This window comes from Engraulis encrasicolus, chromosome 17 (assembly GCF_034702125.1).
Source record: "Engraulis encrasicolus isolate BLACKSEA-1 chromosome 17, IST_EnEncr_1.0, whole genome shotgun sequence".
Taxonomy (NCBI): domain Eukaryota; kingdom Metazoa; phylum Chordata; class Actinopteri; order Clupeiformes; family Engraulidae; genus Engraulis; species Engraulis encrasicolus.
In genome coordinates this window covers 2016683-2039315 of record NC_085873.1, presented here as the reverse complement: position 1 = coordinate 2039315, position 22633 = coordinate 2016683, and the positions used below count along the sequence as shown (strand labels likewise).

Sequence of the window (22633 nt, the reverse complement as noted above, 5' to 3'; positions counted from 1 at the left end):
CTGGAGCTGGTGAGGCCGTGCCTCCCCTGCCGTATTGGAGTGCACGTACCTGCATTGGAGAGTTGTGCTATACTTGACACCACATCTTGGCTGTGTCTCAAATGCAGCACTTGTGCACTTCGGGCACTGTTTTTCAGTGCCTAGGGCGCTCACACGGAAAATTTTGGTTGAGCCAGTGCACTGAAAGTGCCAGGATGATTCCCTAACAATGGCGGAAAAATGCAGTGCTTGAATGATGGGCTGAATCTCAAATGGTGCACTAGTGCACTTTAGTGTTCATGTTTCAGTGCGTATGCCGTATTAGTTACGCACTGAAACATAGTGCCCGAGGTGCACAAGTGTGCCATTTGAGATCTAGCCATGGACACTGCACGCACTAAACGGCGGCCATGTTGACAATGACACGGAGGAAATGTGGCATTCAGTTCAGTAGAAGAGTTTGGTCAACAGTCTCCTAATTCTGTAAGTAATGTTGATGGGACACCAACCTTTTCATGCCAACCCAAGTATTGTATGTGTGATTGTTGCCCTTTGGGGCGAAGGAAATGTAAATACAACCACCAGACGCTGTGCATTGTAAACAGTGGCCAACTGGTATTTTGGCGAGCTAATGCCATGCTCAGCCGTCACTTCCAGCGAGGGCACAGTGCATAGTGCTCAAAATTTTCCACGACACTATGCACTGAAGACCTCAGTGCACTGTGTGCACTGTGCACTGACTGTCAGTGCACTGACACAAGTGCGTGATTTGAGACATAGCCATTCTCTTCTTCCTCTGCCTTCCTGCTATTTCTGCCTCTCCTCTATACCTCTCCTTTTAAATCCATCTCTAACAATGATGTTTTTTCCCATTTGTTAAGCACTTTGAGTTACATGCCTTGTATGACACAGTGCTATACAAATACAATTATTATTATTATTATTATTATTGAATGATGGACACTGCACTCACTAAATGGCGGCCATGTTGACAATGACACGGAGGAAATGTGGCATTCAGTTCAGTAGAAGTGTTTGGTCAACAGTCTCCTAATTCTGTAAGTAATGTTGATGGGACACCAATCTTTTCATGCCAACCAAAGTATTGTATGTGTGATTGTATGTGTGATAGTCGCTTTGGTTATAAAGCGTCTGCCAAATGCAATGTAATGTAATGTAATGTAATTGTTGTCCTTTGGGGTGAAGGACATGGAAATTAGAGATGCACCGGATCCTGATTTTTAGGATCCTGCCGGATACCGGATCCACTGCTTAAGATCCTGCCGGATCCGGAACCGGATACCGGATCCTACGAAAGGGTTGAAACACATAGCCAACTCGCACACGTGGGCCCTTTTCATTACGTTGGCGCAAACTATTTTTAAGACTCATTGGCTTACTGTCACACTGCCTTCAACGGCCGCTTCCAAAGGGCTTTCACTCCATGCAGCGATTGGGGTTGTGAAAGACTGACTGAAACGTAGAGATGCCCCAGATCCTGATTTTAAGGTAATCGCTGGATACCAGATCCACTGCTTAAGATTCTGCCGGATCCGGATAGTCTGAAAAACCCTATTATCCTGCCGGATCCGGAACCGAATCTTGGATCCTGTACATCTCTAATGGAAATACAAGCACCAGACGCTGTGCATTGTAAACAGTAGTCAACTCATATTTTGGCGAGCTAATGCCATGCTCAGCCGTCACTTCCAGCGAGGGCACAGTGCATAGTGCCCAAATTTTTCCACGACACTATGCACTAAAGACCTCAGTGCACTGTGTGCACTGTGCACTGACTGTCAGTGCACTGACAAAAGTGCGTCATTTGAGACATAAACTGCATGTTGTGGGTGGAGCAAATGTGGGGGGAAACAAGAAGTTTCATGGGCGGGCCCAGAGTTGCAAACTGGTAGCCTGATAAACCAGCCTAAATGTGAAACCGGAGTATAATTTACTCTCGCTAGCTGAAAAACTTCGGCGTCCAGCGGGTGGCGCTGGTTTACCAGGCTAGCAAACTGGGTCTATAGGCCTACCATGCAGCCTGTCTGTAATAGGCCTTGGCATCTGGTAGTTACAAGTGTTGTAGGCATAGTCTACATTTGGGTGAGCAGATTTAGACTAAACTACCTAAATAACTCTGTTAACCCGTTTCTTACTTGCTGGCATAGGCCTACTCAAGGTGAAACTAGGCCACCGTCTGATTCATGATCCCATGCCATCAGAATCGGGTGCCATGCCGGCATAGGCTAAGTGAAAGCAATGGCGGTGATTTATAACTGTAATGCTCAGTTTCATAGGGTGAATTCCAATATGCAACCTTGCGTCCTCCACTTGTGCTTGTGGCCTCGCCCCGCCTCTTGGCCCCTCCTCTGTGGAGAAAACAATAAAGTTTCCCTGCTGTCAGCCTAGCCACAACAATTTTTGGGGGACTATTCTTCATTCACCATCCAGTTTGCAAATGAGAAAATGACTTTTCAATTGAGTTTTTGCGAGATGAAGGTGAAATATTGCTGTTGTCAGTGATGTCATCATGACGTATTACTTCCTGGTATGAGGCCACAAGCACAAGTGGAGGACGCAAGGACGCATATTGGAACACACCCATAGTCTGTGTGTTGTACAAAAGGTACAAGCAAAGAGGTTGGATATATAATAAGAGGAATCGAAACACGCCCACTCAATGCAAAAGCGTGTGCTCAAAATTTGGTCTCCTAAGGGGGCGTTGTGCCTCCTTCTTCTTCTCTTTTCGTGGTGTTTGCACAAGACGTGTGTTACTGCCATCTACAGCGCTAAGGGGACTCCATTTATTCTCAACCTCAAGACTCCGAAGGTCTCCTAATCGAAGGTCTCCTAAAGGGGCGTTCACCCGACATAAAGTGGATACCGGAAAAGAACCCGCCTGCTTTATCTCACTCTCATATACGATTCTCTGGTACAAGTATGAGGCCGTTTTGTGTCACAGCCAATCACATTCCTCAGGGTATGTGTCAGCTCAGAGCCAATCACATTCTCAAGGGACTCGAGCTCAACAGCTTCTGGTAACATCCTGCTCTTTCACATCAGAGTGTGTTAGTTGTAAGCCACTCCCCTATGTTTTCATTACATTTCATTACACAAATGGGACAGTTGCCCAGGGCCCAGGGAGACGAGGGGCCCAGGAATGGGTCCTCATTACATTGTATGTACGGGGGGTATGTGTGTGTATGTTCAGATGACTTTGTCCTGGGCCCAGCCAAAGCTGTCAGCGGCCCTACACACACACACACACACACACACACACACACACACACACACACACACACACACACACACACACACACACACACACACACACACACACACACACACACACACACACACACACACACACAGCACCCCCCCCCCACACACACACACACACAAACACACACACACACACACACACACACACACACACACACACACACACACACACACACACACACACACACACACACACACACACACACAGCATTCCGAGGGCAAAACCGGTCTAGCAGGTTGGTCTTGTTAGCTGGAACCTAATCAGATACTCTCTTGGGGGACCCGAGTAATTACACTGCAGAATGCAGGCAAGGCAGCACAGAACACGAGCTAACCAGTCTGTATGGGGCTTACTGTGGCACCCTACAGCAGACCACAACTATTACAGAACAATCATATAATCAATCAATTTGAATGTTTTCAGAACCGTCATTGTAGTACTGTTCTGTTGAGCCTGAAGGCTTTAGTACTGTACATCTTGGGAAAATGGAAGCACACTTTTGACCCGAACACGTTAAATCGTAATCAATGTATTTGTAACAACATATAGGCCTAATGAATGTATTTGAAATGGTCAATGCAATGTTTTTTTTTAAATGTTGCTGAATTAAAGGAGAGTTTGCACACACAAGACAGTTTTGTGATTGTTTGCTTTCATTTCATATAGGCTACTGTTGATCTCTATTGCTTTTTTTGACAGGACAGTTTGACAGTGTTACAGGAAGTAGTAAGCATCTATCAATCAATCACAAGCTGAGTTTATACAGGAACACAACTTACTGTGTGTCCTTGAGGGGGCAGATCAGTTTAAAGAATGAATAACTAAGTCACATTGTACCAGCTCACTGGACCACATTGTTATGTGCATATTACGGTGAAGTGGCATCCCTATTACAGCTGTTTGATGGCCTCAAGTCTGTCAACACAGTACATGTATTTCCAATTCCAGCCCATGCATACTGCTAGTTACTTTGCCGAGCCTGTGGCAGTGTTCAGGACTATGACATAACCATCTAGACCTCTAACCTAGCATTAGTCTAATTAGTGTATCTTTCACACTAGCCTGAGTTCCCATTGGCCTTGTGCATGATTTTGTTGTGGATGGTGAGACCATTGATTAACTGCGACACCATCCGTTAAAATGGATTTTAATTAAATAGATTAATGTCCATGTTTTATAATCACGATGAACCCCTTTTAAAACAACTGACCTTCATGGTGGAGAGTGACGAAGGCTGATTTTACTAACAAATACCCAGAGAGAGAGAGGGACTTAAAACAAAAGTTGGCTCCCTTCCTTCTCCAAATAGCCTTGTCATGTATGCTGTATAAAGTAGACACACGATAAATGACAAATGATACTCTACTCCGGTCACAGGACTGTTACAGAGACTTACGCTCTTGTGATCATATTTACGAAACAAGAGCAATCATGGATGGTATCCTGCCCATTGATGTGCTTGATGTTGTGTGTTTGAATCGACCTGCAGATGACACAAAATAGGCCTACTGTGGACAACAGACAGACAGACAGACAGACAGACAGACAGACAGACAGACAGACAACCTCGCTTGAAAAGATACTGTATAGCGGCTGCTCCAACAGTGATTCTTTGTTCTGACAACATACAGTAACTATCCTCTCTTCTGATTCTCCATCGAAGACCACCATGTACCTATACTGTAAACAGAGGAACCCTTCGTTCAGACCTTCCAGTGTTGGTGTTTTAAACAAATAAGACAAAGCACAGCCATGGGAATCAACGTGCGCAGCAGACAGAGGACACGTGTAAACAAGTCTTCCCTCATGTTCTGGTGGGTGGGGATGAGGACCCTTGTTGTCCTTAATGTCCTTGGGGATTAATACAGTATGTCTATGCTACTATACTCCACCCTATAGCCTATCCATAACTACTGAAATGCTGTACCAGTGATTGTAACGGAAACATGTCAGCACTTTGAATGCAGCATTAATCAATCGAGTAGCCTATCCTTAGTAAAAGAGATTCAATAGGTTCAAGATTTCATTGTCATTGTCAAAAAGGCAACGTAATTGAGCTGTTTGACTTTGTTTTGCACAGTGGATGAACCTCTAAGACCCCTTCTACTAAGAGACGAAACCCCTTAGAGATGACTCAGCTGATTTAGCACTATAGGCCACCAACATGGAATACCTTCACCAACCCAGCTACCCACCACCAGGGGTCTTGCAAGTGACACAGAGACAAGTATGTCTAAACATGGGTGTTTGTGCTTGTAAGTTCTGATGAAGGGCATAGCCTATACACTTGAAACATCTCCATTGGCTTCTGTGGGACTAGTCTGAAATGTCAGTCGCAATTTATGAAAAACCAGAGGGGTGATATTTTGAGATTAAATATTAACATCATGAAGGCAACAAGGAAATATCAAAATCAGAAGGGTGGAAATTCCCATACCCATCCCAACACATCACTCCCTGATGTACAGTTCAGTGAGCCTATGTGACAGCTCAGTGTACTTTCCATGCCGCCTAGTGAACCAATGGTCAGCAGACACACCTGTAGTTTCATGAAGTGGTCAGGCTCCGGTGCCTGAGAGGTATTTTGCTCGCTGATGCAAGCAAAGCAGCCCAGAGCATGGTGGCAATTAACCTAGTGTGGTTCTCTGAATGCAGAACAGTCAATGACATGAAGAGAGAACATGGCTATAAGTAAGCTTTACAATATTGTTTTTACACAATGGTAAATTGATAACCAATATAGGCCTAGATATGTAGAGGAGAGAATCATTTATTGATTCCAGGGGGGAAATTAAGGTGGAATTGTATTGTAAAATGAAATAAATTAAATGGGAAATAAATGTCAATTAAATAAATAATTTAAAGATATAGGCAGATTTGGGCTCTGCAATCTGGCAAAGCAGCCCAGAGCAAAGCAGCCCAGAGCATGGTGGCAATTAACCTAGTGTGGTTCTCTGAATGCAGAACAGTCAATGACATGAAGAGAGAACATGGCTATAAGTAAGCTTTACAATATTGTTTTTACACAATGGTACATTGATAACCAATAAAGGCCTACATTAGGCCTAGATATGTAGAGGAGAGAATCATTTATTGATTCCATTTATTTGATGCAAGGTGTGCCCCCCTTTTCTTTGATTCTAAGTATTCATCTGGGACAGCACCCTTAAAAGTTACCAGGAAATATGAGTGAAGCCTGCTACCTACTTGATTTTGATTCCAGGGGGGAAATTAAGGTGGAAATGTATTGTAAAGTGAAATGAATTAAATGGGAAATAAATGTCAATTAAATAAATAATTTAAAGATATAGGCAGATTTGGGCTCTGCAATCTGACACAGGAACATATTTAAATGTGCACATTCTCGGATTATGGATAGACCTTTGAAATATTGGGTCTTTGCGCAAAGGTCTATCATACAAAATAGTGCCTTCAAGGACCTGTAGCCACACCTTCCCTACCAGCTAGGATCCTATCCGTACTAGCCGAGGTCCTTGCAAATGGCCGGAAGTTAATCACTGAATGATATGAGCACTTCTGATAGGTGAGTTTGTCAGCGCGCAGGTAGCTTTCCTAGAAACTGGTCTGTTGTGACCGAAACTCGGCACAGGTGTTTCCCACCAACTTTGCAGTTTTCAGATCTCCTGCCTCCTCTTTTCGATGTGATTAGATGAGATTTCGCACAAATCGTTGTTACTCTAACTATTCGGAAAGGAATGTTGTGAATCTAAAGGATCTACGGAACTGTTCACTGGATTAGTTCTCGCGCCAGATACTGTTTTTTTCTCCTTTGGTACGTGCGTGTGATCGCAATTTCTGTATGGCTTTTGGGGAACTAAATATGAACTCAGTGGGACTTTATTGCGCCGTTCTCTCAAGTATAGGTAAGTGTAATTAGACTACTGTTGAAGTTGATCGTAGTGACGAACGATTAAATTCCTTGGACAAGGATTTAGCCTACCCTCTCCACTAGGCCTACTACTTGATGCTATAGGCCTAAATTGTTATGGCTGACGTCTTGTATGTTAACGCCGACATAATCGTAAAGTTCACAGAAGTGTGCGTAATCTTTGGTTGACTTGTTAGCACCATTACAAGTAGTTGTTGTTTGGGGTGTTTCATTTGCCCACAACAGATGAAGATAGAAGTTAATTCTATAATTAACTAGTTACAGTTGCGCCTGAATTCAAATTGAGTGTAAGCGCATTTGACCAAAATAAATAGCCCCTTAGTTGTTTGGATCTAGGCCTGGTGTAGCGATTGAAAGAAAGGAAAATAATGTCCAAATCCTTCTCTCTTTCTCTCCCTGTCTCAGGTATTTTGACGTGCGCCGCTCAACGTAAGTAGCTTACAGCCGAAACTGAAAGATCTTTGCATGCGTAACCGGTATAACATGTGTTTTGTTTTTTACAGTAACATTATCTGTCCAATTTCCCCCTAACCACAGACTGTGGAAAACAACAGCTGCAGAATAGGATAGTTGGTGGATATGATGCCGAGGAGGGGGCTTGGCCGTGGCAGGTGGATATTCAGGTGAGCGTGTGAAGAGAAGAGGTCATTCCTAATTAATGATTGGAAAAATACCAAGTTCATTCATTTAACAATGAACCAGTTGGTTGGCTATGAATATTGAACATTTTTAGGGCAGGGGTGTTTTGTTCCTATTGTGGGTACAGTAGGCCTATTGTGCCACACAGGCTGGGCATGTCCAGGTAACTGCTGCTCTTTCCTATAAATGATTATAATTCCCAGAATGTTGCAACCCTACTCGGGTCATTCCACGCCAACAAGGACATATTACTGCGCAGGTCTGCTGGGCCGAGGCCTAGGGCCCCAAGAGTCAAGAAGGCCCTGAAGCCCAAGCCTCTATATTTTCCCATTGTCATATTGCATTAAAAATTGCACTTTTATTTTCAAATGTTCTCAACAACAATGTGGACTGACTCTCACATCTGAGTGCGCGGAGATTTGTTCAAATGGCATGGAATGACCCTCTACTGAGTAGGCTTGCAACATTCTGGGGATACATTTATATTCATTTATAAATTTAAAATATTATAATAATGGTGCACTTACCAACATGCCACATCATGACCAAGGTGTTTGGACATCTCAAGTTTGTGTAACATCACTTTCTAGAGGTGGTTAATTGTCGCTGCCTCGCCCTCAACCACTTGTTTAGAACAAAGATTTGGAGATGCTGTCAAAACAGTTGCTGGGGTTAGCAGTTAATACTCAAAACATGTATTAGCTAAACATTAAATCGAGAACTACCACCTCATGTTGCGTCATGTTCATACAAGACATTTTGTTTGGACATGTTTCATTGGCAGTGGTTAGCTGTTGCCATAAGGTTAACTGTACTATTTTTAGATATAATCCTCTCTTGCAGGTTTGAACAAGACATTCATTGTAGAGAATGTCTCGTGCATCAAAGAAAGACAATTTTGTTCAACCGCAAACTGTACATGGGCTGTAATAGCCCTATGTACGTTCACAGGCGGAGGAGACCGTTGCCTTTTTGAAGAAGGCCCATTCCCATACCACCACTGCTTTAGTGGGTGCACATGAATGGCACAGGGTTTGCTCCAACTCATTCTTCACTTGAAATGAAACCTAAAACACATGTGATGTGACTAAGCATCACTAGGGTTGTGGGTGTGTCCTATCACACGAACAACATAGTCTCTTTTTCGTTATTGATCACAAACCCAGTTTGGTCCGCTAATACAAACATTGTGGTGCTCAACATTCAACATTGTTCAGTATGAAAAATATACAGTGAGTTTTTCATTGACATGTAAACAGGACACAGGACATTTCGACGGTATAATTTCCGTCTTCATCAGAGGGTCACGTATTGCTTCTAACCTGTTCATTCTGATTTACCCCCTGCTCTAGTCAACAAAGACTAATCGTCATGTGTGTGGAGGAAGTCTCATTGCAGAACAGTGGGTCCTGTCTGCTGCCCATTGCTTCCCAAAGTAAGACCCATAACTCTGATATTATTCTTAGCAGTAGTGTATTCTTCTCAATGTGAATGTGACACCTATTAGCCATATGCACAAAATCAAACCGCATTTTGAATAATTTTCTCTTCCTCGTTCGCTCGCTCGTTCTGTCTCCATTGCCCCTTTTATGTCTGTCTGTCTGTCTGTCTGTCTGTCTCTCTCTCTCTCTCTCTCTCTCTCTCTCTCTCTGTATGTCTGTCTCTCTCTCTCTCTCTCTCTCTCTCTCTCTCTCTCTCTCTCTCTCTCTCTCTCTCTCTCCCCCCCCCCCAATCCACAGCCCCAATGACCTCGGTGCCTACATCATCTATATCGGTCGTCACCAGTTGAATGGCTGGAACCCGTTCGAGGTTAGCCGTCGTATCCAGCGCGTGGTGGTGCCATCAGAGTACGTGGACCCACAGGTGTGTTGTGCTGCTATGCCTCTTGCTACTGACTTTATTTGCTGCTACGCCTTGTTATTATATTGCTGACATTTCCATTAATATTTCTGTCTACTGTTTTACTTTTTGTTTTGTTTCAACATAATACTATTTTAACATTGTATTTTAACAAAGTGTCCTTGGTGATCTTGAAATGCACTGTAAGTAAAATCATTATTGTTATTGTTGGCATTATTATTAATATTATTTAGGAGGGGGACGACATTGCGCTGGTGCAGCTGGACAGCGAGGTGACCTGGTCGGAGCGCATCCAGCCCATCTGCCTGCCGGGGCCCAACACCCTCTTCCCCAGCGGCCTGCGGTGTACAGTTACAGGCTGGGGGGACATCAGAGATGGAGGTGAGGGGAAATAGTGTGTGTGTGTGTGCGTACAGTATATAATACGCTCCAAGACTTCCTTGTTCAAAAGGGAATGGTATTATTTCCCTGACTGCAGAGTAGTGCTGCAGAGGGATCATTTACCTGAAAGATGGAGGTGAGGGGAGATTGTGCGTGTGTTAAGGCGCTACCCTATAATACACTCAAAGGCTTCCTTGTCAAAAGGGAACACTATTTCCCTGACTGCAAAGGACAGCCTTAACTATGTGTTGCTTCAATGTGAGCATGTATAAATATGAGATGCTAATTTTGTGCGTATTGTATGACCCAGGCGGTTCATTGCTATCATACCTGAGAGATGGAGCTGAGGGAAGGTGGAGTGTGTGCGTGTGCCTGTGCGTGTGCCTGTGCGTGTGCCTGTGCGCGTGCGCGTGTGCTGCACTGTCAACGATGGAGGTTAGCTGAGGGGAGACTGTGTGTGTTTGCAACAGCATGCAGCATGCAGTGAATAAAGCCGACTGTTGACTGCGTCAAACACTCTGGCGAAAGATAAGAGGAATCCGTCTCCATGGTGGGTGGGAGATGGTCTGAGCTTACTCTGCCGTTGAAATTCATTGGTGTTCCAAATTCAAATTGTGCTTTATTAGCATGACTGTTACGATCTAGTGTTGCAAAAGCATACAAATAACAAGACAAAAGTGTGAATAGTGTTACCTTAACCAATCAGTTAACAGACTCCGTGGGTGAGTTCTGTGTCACCCACTCTCAACTGTTTGCTGATTGGCAGAACAGTGAGCGAACCGAGCCAGGAGGGTTTCGCCAGACTATGTGCGGAGCCAAGCTTTTTGATTGGAAGCACATAGGATGGCATCGCCAGCCTAGGTTAGGGCAGCTCCATGCTAACATTTCTCTCGCCAGACCCTCGTCTATTTCTGCTCAGAAGGATCCTCGTGTATTTTCTACTCAAGGATCTGGGGTGCACTTCATGTTCCCTAATCCAGAACTAGCCTGGTTCTCACACAGACGCTTCGTGCACTTTTGCTCAACTTCGTGAGCTCTGTAACAACCATCTGAGTGAGAACCAGGTTACTCCTGAACCGCCATGCAGCCAGACCAATCAGGATTGCAGGATTTTTCAGAGAAGTGGTGTCGTCAAGGTTTAAACATAGTGGAGAAGGGGAAAAATAACTGAAATGCGACTGTTGTTTTAGACCACAATGGCTGCTCGCATGGACTTTGATCCTGAAATGTCAACTGTATTTTCGAGTCTGTGAGTAATTAAAGTAGCACCTCATTAATGTCAGACAAGTGGTTTCTCCAATCACGTGCAAGGACTTTTTAAAAACACGCCTTCGCAGATCTAAACCAGATGAATATTCTTGGAGCAAGGTAGAATTTATTCATCTGGCGAGAGTCAGGTTAAGGTCCTCATGTTCACGAAACACTACTACTTCTTGCTGTTTTATGGCAAGCAACCGAGTTACATTGCCACCACGATCTTGACTGGAAGATGCCTCTCTTTTTAGAGAAGATCCAATTTAACCAATGTTATGCATCGTTTACAGCAGAGCTAGGTCCAACCTGCCAGTCCAGAGCCAGTTCAGAGCCCCATTGTTCAAGATGTTATTTACTGTATTACGAATTGGCTGAGTTTTATTGCTTGGCCCTAGCCATTGATATACGTTATGGAGGGCCTTAGGTAGCCTTCAGTAAGGCATCATGCGCCGCTCTTTTTGAAAGTGGACCGTGATTAACACAGTGCCTGTAAGATGTACATCATGCCTCAGCCAGGTGGTAATGTATTGTCATGGAGTGTTGACCTGTTCTTGTTAGTGTTAACATATCCGCATGCCATTCCTATTGAGCGTGTCAGCACTGTTTGCACATAGTTGAAAGAATGAATGTAGTCGATATTGACCCACTGATCCACTGGCTAAGGCACTAACTTTCTAGCTGCACTCATTTAACCTGCTCTCTGTCTTTGCATACTCACCCAATATGTATGTTTTGTCTCAACATGGCAGAGGATGCAATTTTTGTGAAAACTATATGAAATACTAAGAGATAGGGCTGCACAATTAATCGGAAAATAATCAAAATCGTGATAAAATAGTGAAATCGAACTCATGATTTTAATCGTGATTTAATCGTGGCAATAGTGACCTACTTTTGAGAGCGTCCTTGAAGCCAGAACATACTGACAGGCTGGTGTTTCTAGCGAGCAATCTGTCCACTTAAGTTTCATGCTATTGCCTTTACATAATTATTACAATTCATTTTATTTTGCTCATCATTTTATTTTGCTAATTCATTCTTGGTTATACTTCATCTTGTTATAATTTTCAAAAAAATCTGCAAAAATCAATAATCGTGATTAATAATCGTGATTATGATTTTGACGAAAATAATCGTGATTATGATTTTTTCCATAATCGTGCAGCCCTACTAAGAGATGACCACTACAATGTGTATTGTTGAATCATTGGTGTCCTCGTGTAATGTAGGATCGCTTTCCGTTTAAAATGGTTGGAAATCGCCTCCATTTGTGGAGCATATGAGCTGTGATGGGATGTTTGTCTCAATGCATTCTTGGGGCAAAAAATGGTTATTTATTGATGGTTTCTATTGGCTGCAAGAGCCTGATGACTGCGATTTGATTGGACCTGGATCAGATGGAACCAGTTGATGTCACTTTTTAACACGGCTCGCTTTTTAACACAGGTCGCATCGTCACACCAGCCCTACCCCTATCTTTTTCTCCCATTCACTTCACTTAACATTATTTATGAAGGCAAAAAGCCCAAATCATATATTACATAGGCCTACTGTATCAGAACATTGTAATAAGACATCACTTATTCATTCACATCACTTTACTCTCCACCCATCTCTTCCCTCCTCTCTCCTCGGTGTCTCTGCAGGAGCTGGGTCCCCAGCATAATCAAAACTGGAGAAGACGCGCTCACATTATCGCCTAAATAGACTATTTTAAAGGGGTATGCCACTATTTTTAGGCTTAATACAGTTACAATTGTTGGCTGGGGTTTATAAAGGTGGTAAAGTGTCTTATTTTTCATGTTAAGCGTTGTCTTGCTTAAAGACAAGTTAAAAGAGGGAGTATGTAGCTAAGCTAGTGAAAGTCAATGGATCACTGTAGCATGTAGCATGCTACATGGATGCATTGACTTTCACTAGCTTAGCAACATGTTCCCTCTCTTAACTTGTCTTAAATCAAGACAACGGCTTACATGAAAAATAAGACACTTTACCTCCTTTACAAACCCTGGCCAACGATTTTAACTGTATTAAGCCCCAAAATAGTGGCATACCCCTTCAACAGTTCTTGACTGAGTGCTGAATCCCACAAAACATAAATTAATTAATGAATGAAGCGAAGGACGACACTATTAAGATTTCTTCTTTGTTTCTTCGCCCACAAACGTTTCGGGCAGAACGTTCGTGGGCGAAGAAACAAAGAAGAAATCTGAAGAGTGCTGTCCTTCGCTCCATTCATCCCCAGCATAATCAGCCACTTACTCACACATTCATCTGCCTCGCAATCTGCCTTATTCAATCACTTTTAGCCGCCTGTCTTGGCCAGAAGAGTTATTGTAACTCAACGGGACCACTTCCTGATTAAAGAAAGTTTAAATTAAAAAATAAAATAAAATTCATCGGCCTCTCTCTCTCGTCTTTCTCCCCTCTCCCTTCTCCTCCTTCTCCTCAGTGTCTCTACAGGGAGAAGGCCACCTACAATACTTCATCATATCACTCACTTCACTCACCCACTTCACTCACTCACCTATCTCCTCCCTCCTCTCCTCAGTGTCGCTGCAGGGGGCCGGCACCCTCCAACAGGTGCAGTTGCCCATCATCGGCCAGTCCAACTGCCAGAGCATGTACGACACCAACGCCAACCCAAACGACGCCGTCACCATCATGAGCGACATGGTCTGTGCTGGCTACCAGGCAGGGGGCAAGGACTCATGTCAGGTACGGAACAGAGAAAGAAATGACTTCTACCTCCAACCAGTTATATAGTTTGGGGGAGGGCACAGGTGAGGCACAAGATGCAATTGTGTGCAGTGAGCACTGTGTGCTGTGGAGTGCTGTCACAGTGACGATGAGAGTTTCCCAGGTGGGCTTTCACTTGGTTGAATTGGACAAATGAAATCAACTCATTTGGAATATGTGGCACTGGATTGTAACTAATTTGAATTCACTGAAAAATCATTGGCTAACTGACTCTGTTGGCAGGCTATTTTGGGCTTCTGAGTAAAGCACAAGTATTGCACTCAGGCAACACAGTCAGTGTTACGTAGGTGAATAATCATGTTGAAAGCACTGAATCACATATATTACTAATCTGCGTTGTTGTGAATGTGAATGAGTACTGTAATTTTCTTACAAGCTTACATAGTTTCTAGGAAATGCCACCCATGCAATAATACTGTATTTTGTTTGTATGTTAACTGTAGCTAAAAATCACCATTTGTTGCCCTTGTCTTGTCCATATATTTTTACTTTTAAGCACATTAAATGATGACTATGTATGATGTGCTATATAAATAAATTTAATTGAGTGATTGATTTATTGTCCATGTCGTGTGGTGGTTTCTATAGGGCGACTCGGGAGGCCCTCTGGTGTGCCCCATGGTGAACGGCACGTGGGTGCAGGCGGGGATCGTGAGCTTCGGGCTGGGCTGCGCGCAGCCGAACCGGCCCGGGGTCTACGCCAAGGTCTCCTCCTTCTCCGGCTTCATCCAGAGGACCATCCCCACGCTGCGGCTGTACGGCAGCGGCACCCGAATACACGGCGGAGCCCTCGCCACCGTGCTGGCCTCCGTCCTCACACTCCTCATGGTCACCCATGTGCTAAGATAGAGGTTAACTACCCGGACTCGCATGCACATACACACGCACACGCACACATGCACGCAGGGGGCATGGTTAAATGGCAGCATTGCATATTTGCCACTTTGTAGTCACCTGGGTTTTTAAGATGCTTCTACCCAGACTCACACAGTGATGGGCCACCTGCATTCAGAAGCAACAATCCAGTGCCACACATTCCAAATGACTTGGTGCTGTCACCTCTTCCCTATTTCCCTGTAGCCCTATTCGAACAGGTAACACCAGGTCTTTTGGAATATGCGGCACTGGATTGTAGCTCCCGAATCCAGATGGCCCATCATTGCTCTCCCACACGGACATACACACACACACACACACACACACACACACACACACACACACACACACACACACACACACACACACACACACACACACACACACACACACACACACAGCAGGCACAGTACAGGGGCCAAGGTTACACAGCGGCATGGGCACTCTGCCACTCACTCTCTCTACTCTGCGGCATTCCACTGTAACTCGGCAAGGTTCCGCAGGGGAAAACAACCGCAGCACCTTTTCACAAAGCCCTCCTGTGCTCTCTCCTCTCTGTGTTTGCTGTCTCTGATAGCAGTGTAAACATGGCCATTATGTGTGTGGAGCTTTTGTTCCCGCCACAGCCACGCGGCATTCCATTCTTCTACTGCCTTCTACTGTAACTTGTAACGTAGCTTGTTGATTTGCAGTATATCTTATGAACTTGTAACTCGTCCCCGTATTTATGTTGTAAAGGAGGCCAATGGGACCCAGGGTCTACAACACAATCCTCAGATGATGCATGGATGGATCATAACGTCCCGTGCAGGGTCGATGACAGTGCCTGGTGTTGTATATTTTAATATGATAAAGGTCCACAGTGGCGTGTGTTTGTTTAAGATGAAGTAGTTCTCTGCACTGCGGATCGAGTTTTTGTGTATCAACTTTTGTATTCTTTTATTTTTTATACATGTACGATATGAAGAATCGCGTAGTTTTCACTCAATGGTTGTTACAAAATATTGCAATTAAAGTTTGATTCATATGAATTCTTAAAACCTGAATCTCTGTTTGATTCATTGCTTTGATATTAAAAGCATCTTAATCTGATTTTGAAAACGGCTTAATGCTTTCCACTATTTGAAATCCGTTGGGTGACCAATAGGTGCATGCACATGCTGCACGTGACATTGAGTGAGTCTGACTTGTTGCAATGTCCCCTTGACTTCACTGGACCTACTAGTAAATTGGAAACATGCTGTATAAGTTTTATTTGTGTATCAACAAAGCATCTCCTGGCCAAGAAATAAGACACTAGGAAGAACTGGTTGGAATGGAACACCACCTCCAGAGACGGGACCAAGTCACTAATTTGCAACTCACAAGTAAGGCTCAAGTCCGAGTCAAGTCACAAGTTAAAACACATTTGATCAAGTCAAGTCCAAGTCTCATTTTTTCCAAGTCTTTAACAAGTCACTCACCACGTACTTTATTCTATGTGCAATATTGACAACAAATTTTTAGTCATAAATTCATTACCTCTCCACACTGCTGTGTACGTCCCCCTTTGCCATGTTCTAAACAAAATGGAAGGCCTTCTGGAACTGGTTGAGTGAAAATCATTTTTCCCCTTTTTCCATGTACTATTTTCAAATACAAATGCCAAAAAGTCAAGTCTCAGGTCATCAATTTGTGACTCAAGTCACAAGTCCACATGTCTGCAACAGTCACTATTCTCTTGGGTGCTTTTACTGGTGGGTTTGTATTGAGTTTAAAACAGGCTACTGGTTCACCAGGAAAGTCTCAAACAGCTCACAGGCACTAATAGTGGAGTCGTATTAGGGTCAGTCATTTCAAATTTGTGTTAAAGTTTGGTTTTCACTTCCAAGTTGAAGTTTATGGTCTATAGAACAATTTGAGTCCGAGTGTCAAACACACAGATAACAAAATGGCCTCCGGGTGGCGCTATAAAATATATAAACTGCTATAACTTTTGATTGGTGTAACCAAATTTAACATATGATGTATGTATGGATTCAGCATTAAGAGGAGCAACTGATGTGCTAAGTATTTGGTTACCAGATTAAAGACACACTATGTAATAAACACACTTTTAGCCCATGAACAGCAAAATTCTGGGTTTTTGTAAGATTAAAGGGTGGGAATGCCCTCAAAGTTGCTATGAAACATCATTTATTGTTACAAGTTATGGTAAATAAAGCCTGAGTTGTCACTCTACTTGATTTTTTTCAGAATAGCCCTGAATCACTAACATACCTAGGATACCCATACACAAATATGTCTACATAAAGCCTCTGTGATATTAAACACCCAACTTGCAAGTCTTTTGTTATTGTTGCACTTCTTAATTATTTTGCTGCTTTCATCCATTATATAATACTGTGATTTTAGAAAAATAAGGTTATGTTAGAGTTACACCATGTACTGCCAAAAGAGGGCAGTCAAGCAGACATATTTCCGATCATTTGACAATCAAGCTGCTCATTTCTCTCTGTGAATATTGCTGTTTTGAAGGTAAGAAAGCAACAATTAATACATTTGGATATATATTGTGTTTTCTAATTAACTTTTATAGACAAAGAACGTGTGATTAATTGTGGCATATCAACAGCAACTAGTTGCAAATAAATCCCATAAGTAGTTAGCATTAACATTTTGCTAGCACCAGTGAGAGCTATGTTAGCAGCAGGATGGAATGATTAGGTCGACTAGATATTGGATCTGGTTCAAATTTTAGGTCGGTAGTTGTTATTGGTATATTTCGTACTGAAGTTTGATTTGTTTACCAAAAGGTTAAGACAAAATATTTTATCTTTCCAGTTGACACAATCCTGGAGTTCAAAAAGCAGGACATGGGCTGCTTGAATTATTTTTGTATGAGATGTCTGATTCAAGAAATTGGGAGTTGTGCATTCTGTGCCAAAAAGAAAGTGAGGAACAACTTGTTTGCCCTCTTGCAAATCCAGTTGTCAGTCGTAGAGTGGGAGTCTACAAAGAAATCATCAATCTTGTGAGTCAGTTTAGAGCTATTGGTGCAGCTCCCCACCCAGATGTAGATCTTCCAGATGAAGAACTGATGCAGCAGAATGGTGCATCATGGCACAAATCATGTCGTCAGCTTTACAGATCCTCAGCCTATGAATATGCCAAAAACGCACTAGCCGTGAGGGATTACCTAGTGCAAATTGAGAAGATTCTTGTCGAAGTGGAGAACCTGTAAACCGCAATCTATGTCTCTTCTGTGCCAAGGAAACACATGCAGGGGACCATTCTTTCCAGAAATTATCACTTACCCAAGAGATACATGACAAGGCAGTTAAACTAGGAGAAGATCGTGTTCTGGCACTTCTTGCAGAAGGAGATCTGGTTGCTATTGAAGCAAAGTATCATCTCAAATGTTACACAATGTTTAACCGCCGTTACAGTATAATTTGTGAACAAAACACAGTGAGTGAAAACCTGGAAATCACAGCAGAAAATGAATTACTACAATTCATAAAAGAAGAAATTAGTGGCGGCGCTAGAGGCTTTGCTTTGCAAGATTTAACTGAAATGATGACAGAGAGACTGGAACAATATGGTATCCAGAAAATCGTCAACCGTACACGTCTGAAGGATACAATCCTCAAGAACTTCCGCTGAGTTGAGAGAGGAGAAAGGTGTCCAGGGACAGAGTTTGTCATTATGTGTTCAACAACTGCTAGGAAGATAATATCCGATTCATCACAAACACCAGATGAAGAAGCACAAACATTACTCATGGCAGCTTCAATCCTCAGAAACGCAGTTTTGAATCATGAAACTCCATTTACATTTGATGGTTCACTTCCCAGTGGTTGTGAAGAGACATCTGTTCCTCAGAAAATGAAGTATTTCTTCCGCCATCTCCTCATGGGACCCAAATCCTCACCAGATGAAGATAATTCCAGACAGACTCTGTCTGTGAGTCAGGTGACCATGCTAAATATGACATCTCTTTCAGTAAACATGAAATGTGAGCCTCCACTTGCAGTGTTCCTTGCCCTTGATTTGCATCAGAAACAAGAAGCAAGAAGTTAGTCAATCTACTACACAAACATAATCTCACAATATCATATGAGAAGGTCCTCAGCATAGAAGCTCGCTTTGCACAGGCCATTGCACAACAGACCAGGAACAATGCAGACATAGTCTGCCCTACAAATTTGCGTAAGCAGATTTTCACAGTTGCAGCACTTGATAACTTGGATCACAATCCCACATCACGCACTGCAAGTTCATCCTTCCATGGAACTGGGATTTCACTATAATATCGCATAGGCTTTATGCAGCCATATTTGTGTATGGGTATCCTAGGTATCTTTGTGCTTCAGTGATATTCTGAACAAATCAAGTTGAGTGATAACCCAGGCTTTATTTACAATAACTTGTAGCAATAAATGATGTTTCTTTGCAACTTTGAGGGCATTCCCACCCTTTATCTTTACAAAAACCCAGAATTTTGCTGTTCATGGGCTAAAAGTGTGTTTATTACATAGTGTGTCTTTAATCTGGTAACCAAATACTTAGCACATCAGTTGCTCCTCTTCATGCTGAATCCATACATACATCATATGTTAAATTTGGTTACACCAATCAAAAGTTATAGCCGTTTATATATTTTATAGCGCCACCCGGAGGCCATTTTCTTATCTGTGTGTTTGACACTCAGACTCAAATTGTTCTATAGACCCTAAACTTCAACTTGGAAGTGAAAACCAAACTTTAACACAAATTTGAAATGACTGAGAAAAATTGCATAGGCACACGACCCCACTATAAATCCTAAATCCTGTTGGTCTGCAACACCCACTGTCTCTCCTTTAAAAAAAAAGTAATGTCATACTTCACCCACTACAGTGCAGTAATAACTTAATACAAGACAAGATTAATTGTGTAAGTAGAAGTAATACCCACAAGGTAAGATCATTTGTTTATAAAGTAATGACAACCACAAACATCCCTTTATGTCCTTTATTTAGAAACACTGCTGGTAATGTTGCAAAACTCAAAAACCTCAATTCTCATTCGTTTCTTTGTTCTAACTAAAAAAAAAAAAAATCAAAGCAATATTCTGATACAAAGATGGTCTATGAACTAAATTATTCAGTGGAGAGGAACTACAGTACACATCTAAACATTGTTCATTTCTTCACTTCGGTTTCAAAAACAATAAAGACCGAGGTGGTATTCCAAGAACATATTTAAGTGATAAACCTGGATAAGTTAACCTACAAGAAGTGGTAAACTTGCCAATAGATCGCCTACATGCAGTGGTGGACAGTAACGAAGTAAATGTAATTCGTTACTGTACTTAAGTAACATTTTCATACTTTCATACTTTACTCAAGTATTTTTATTTGGTAAGACTTTATACTTTTACTTCACTACATTTCAAAGCGAAATTTAGTACTTTCACTTCGTTACATTTACAGAAACACTCGTTCCTTACTCGTTCCTTTTTTTAATTATTATTTAAGGCGATACACGGCAGGTGAATTCATTCATTTTTAATGCCCTGGTCAAATGAAATCTGAGATCTTGCGTGAAGAAAGTGAAACTGAATCTGATTGGCACGCTCAGAGATTCGCCATTCCGATTGGTTGTAATGTGTCACGTGACAACAAGCTATACTGTACAGAATTAGTTTTAGAAGGAAAGCGAGCAGAGCAAGACCACTGATGTGTCCACTGTTGCGACTTGCGAGACGAATTGAAATAAGAAGAAACGGTAGCCTACTTTCTAGTAACATGCGGAAAGCACAGCAAAACAATAAAGCAGGCGACAATAACGTTGTTAGAGTGTATTAATCTGAACGTCGTATTCGTTGTGTGAGGGGGGAGAGGTTTAGCTCGCAGGCTGCACTCGCCTGACAAGACGACATTTGTCAGATAGGCTTCGCGTTTGAACTGAATAATCAGCGAATTGATACTTAATGTAGGCCCTACTGCTTATTGTGCTATATCTGTGTTATGGCTTACAATAGAGTCACATAAATGCCGCTTTTGTAGCGTGTTGGTTTCTTGAGTCAAGTACACAGGATGCCTAAACATGCTGCTTATTCCAAACCATCCAGGCGCACAACTCCGTGATAGCGTTCTTTCCCCTCAACACATTGCAGTATTTTCTGGAGTAGTTGGGGATATCAATCACTTGTCTAATAGACTCCCCTGTCACCAAAAAAATGATTTGCTTCAACGTTATGGAAAAGAGGCTTGTGTAGGCTAAAGGGTTTGTATCTTTACATGAGGATTGCCATGCCCATATGTTGCAAAGTGAGGCTACATGCAACATGCATCCTTGCAACATGTATCCTTTCCCTTAAGTCAGGTCAGTAGGCTACAGTGGATATGAAAAGCACTGTGTTATGAAAAACAGCAGTAGCAAAGTTTAAAAAGAGAGAGAGAGATAGAGAGAGGGGAAAAAAGTGGACATTGGCTAAATATTGGCCCAGTGATGTGCACATGGCACAAAAGGCTTTCTCATGATCAGATAAGTGTTCCAATTAAGTTGTATCAAGTAGGCTATTGCAAATCATTGGCATCTAGCAAATAGTGACCATTACAAGTAGCCTATATGAAGATGTTCCTATCTTTAAAGGTAGCTTAGAATCGCAAGTCTGTTTGTCCATACATAGGCCTAAGCCAACCTTAACATAAGGTTAACACTACATAATAATAATAATAATAATAATAATAATAATAATCATAATCATAATCATAATAATAATAATAATAATAATAAGAAGAAGAGGTCTACCAAAACCATAATTATAACAAAAATTAAACATAAAATACTTTATTGTACTACTCTAACTCCTTGCTGTCACAAATAAGTAGGCCTATACTGGACTGTAGGCCTACGGCTGGGGGGTACTGTAGTAGTTGTTCTAATAGGCATATAATCAATTTCAGCCTAATCATTCTTAATGTTAATGTCCCTTTCATGTGTTCTTTTTGGCATGTTAGGGTCAGTATTAAATGTTTAGAGAGGTGAAAACTTCTGATGCTATAACATCCATGGACTTACTCCAGTGTTTCTGAGGCCTGTTATGGCCTAGTTCTAACATGTTGGTATAGTCTATGCAAATGAGGATATTTAATTAGATCCATATGACCAAACTAGGCCTACAACACTTAAATATTAAAATTGCACCAAAGGCTTCATTTTTAAGTTTTTACTTTTTACTTTTAGTACTTAAGTATTTTTGACGGCAGGTACTTTTGTACTTCTACTCAAGTAAAAAAGTGAGGTGAATACTTTCACTTTTACTTGAGTAGTTTTCAATGCAAGGTAACTGTACTTTTACTCAAGTACATAACTTGTGTACTTCGTCCACCACTGCCTACATGTATCATTTATTCGGCTAAGGAAATGAGGATTCCAGGCTCTTCTATTACCACTACCTCAAGGTTAACTCATCCTGGCTATTACTAAGCTATGTTCTTTGAATACTCACTTGGACAAAGAACTGGGGAAAAACACTAGAGTGGTCACAACAATGCCCATCAGCAGCGGAGAGTAACTGGTGTGTTGCTGCCATCTTGTGTAGGTAGACATTAATTTGTCAGTCAATGTAAATCAATAGAAAAGAGATCAACCTCGGTCAAAAATGGCTTGTGTTTTTTGACAGAGGTGGGCCCTTCATTGATTCACAATCACCAAGTTCG

The 22633-nt window shown here is 42.2% G+C and overlaps 1 protein-coding gene across 1 annotated transcript; it reads left to right on the top strand.

The window, feature by feature from the left end:
• Nucleotides 1-6802: 6802 nt before the first annotated feature.
• On the top strand, nt 6803-15988 carry zgc:92313 (uncharacterized protein LOC436869 homolog). Its single transcript, XM_063221538.1, has 8 exons — nt 6803-7146; nt 7578-7601; nt 7710-7795; nt 9164-9246; nt 9551-9674; nt 9905-10052; nt 13858-14024; nt 14655-15988. Exons 1-8 carry the CDS (start codon nt 7083-7085, stop codon nt 14913-14915), a joined length of 957 nt encoding a protein of 318 aa, XP_063077608.1. The 5' UTR covers nt 6803-7082; the 3' UTR covers nt 14916-15988.
• Nucleotides 15989-22633: the final 6645 nt, after the last annotated feature.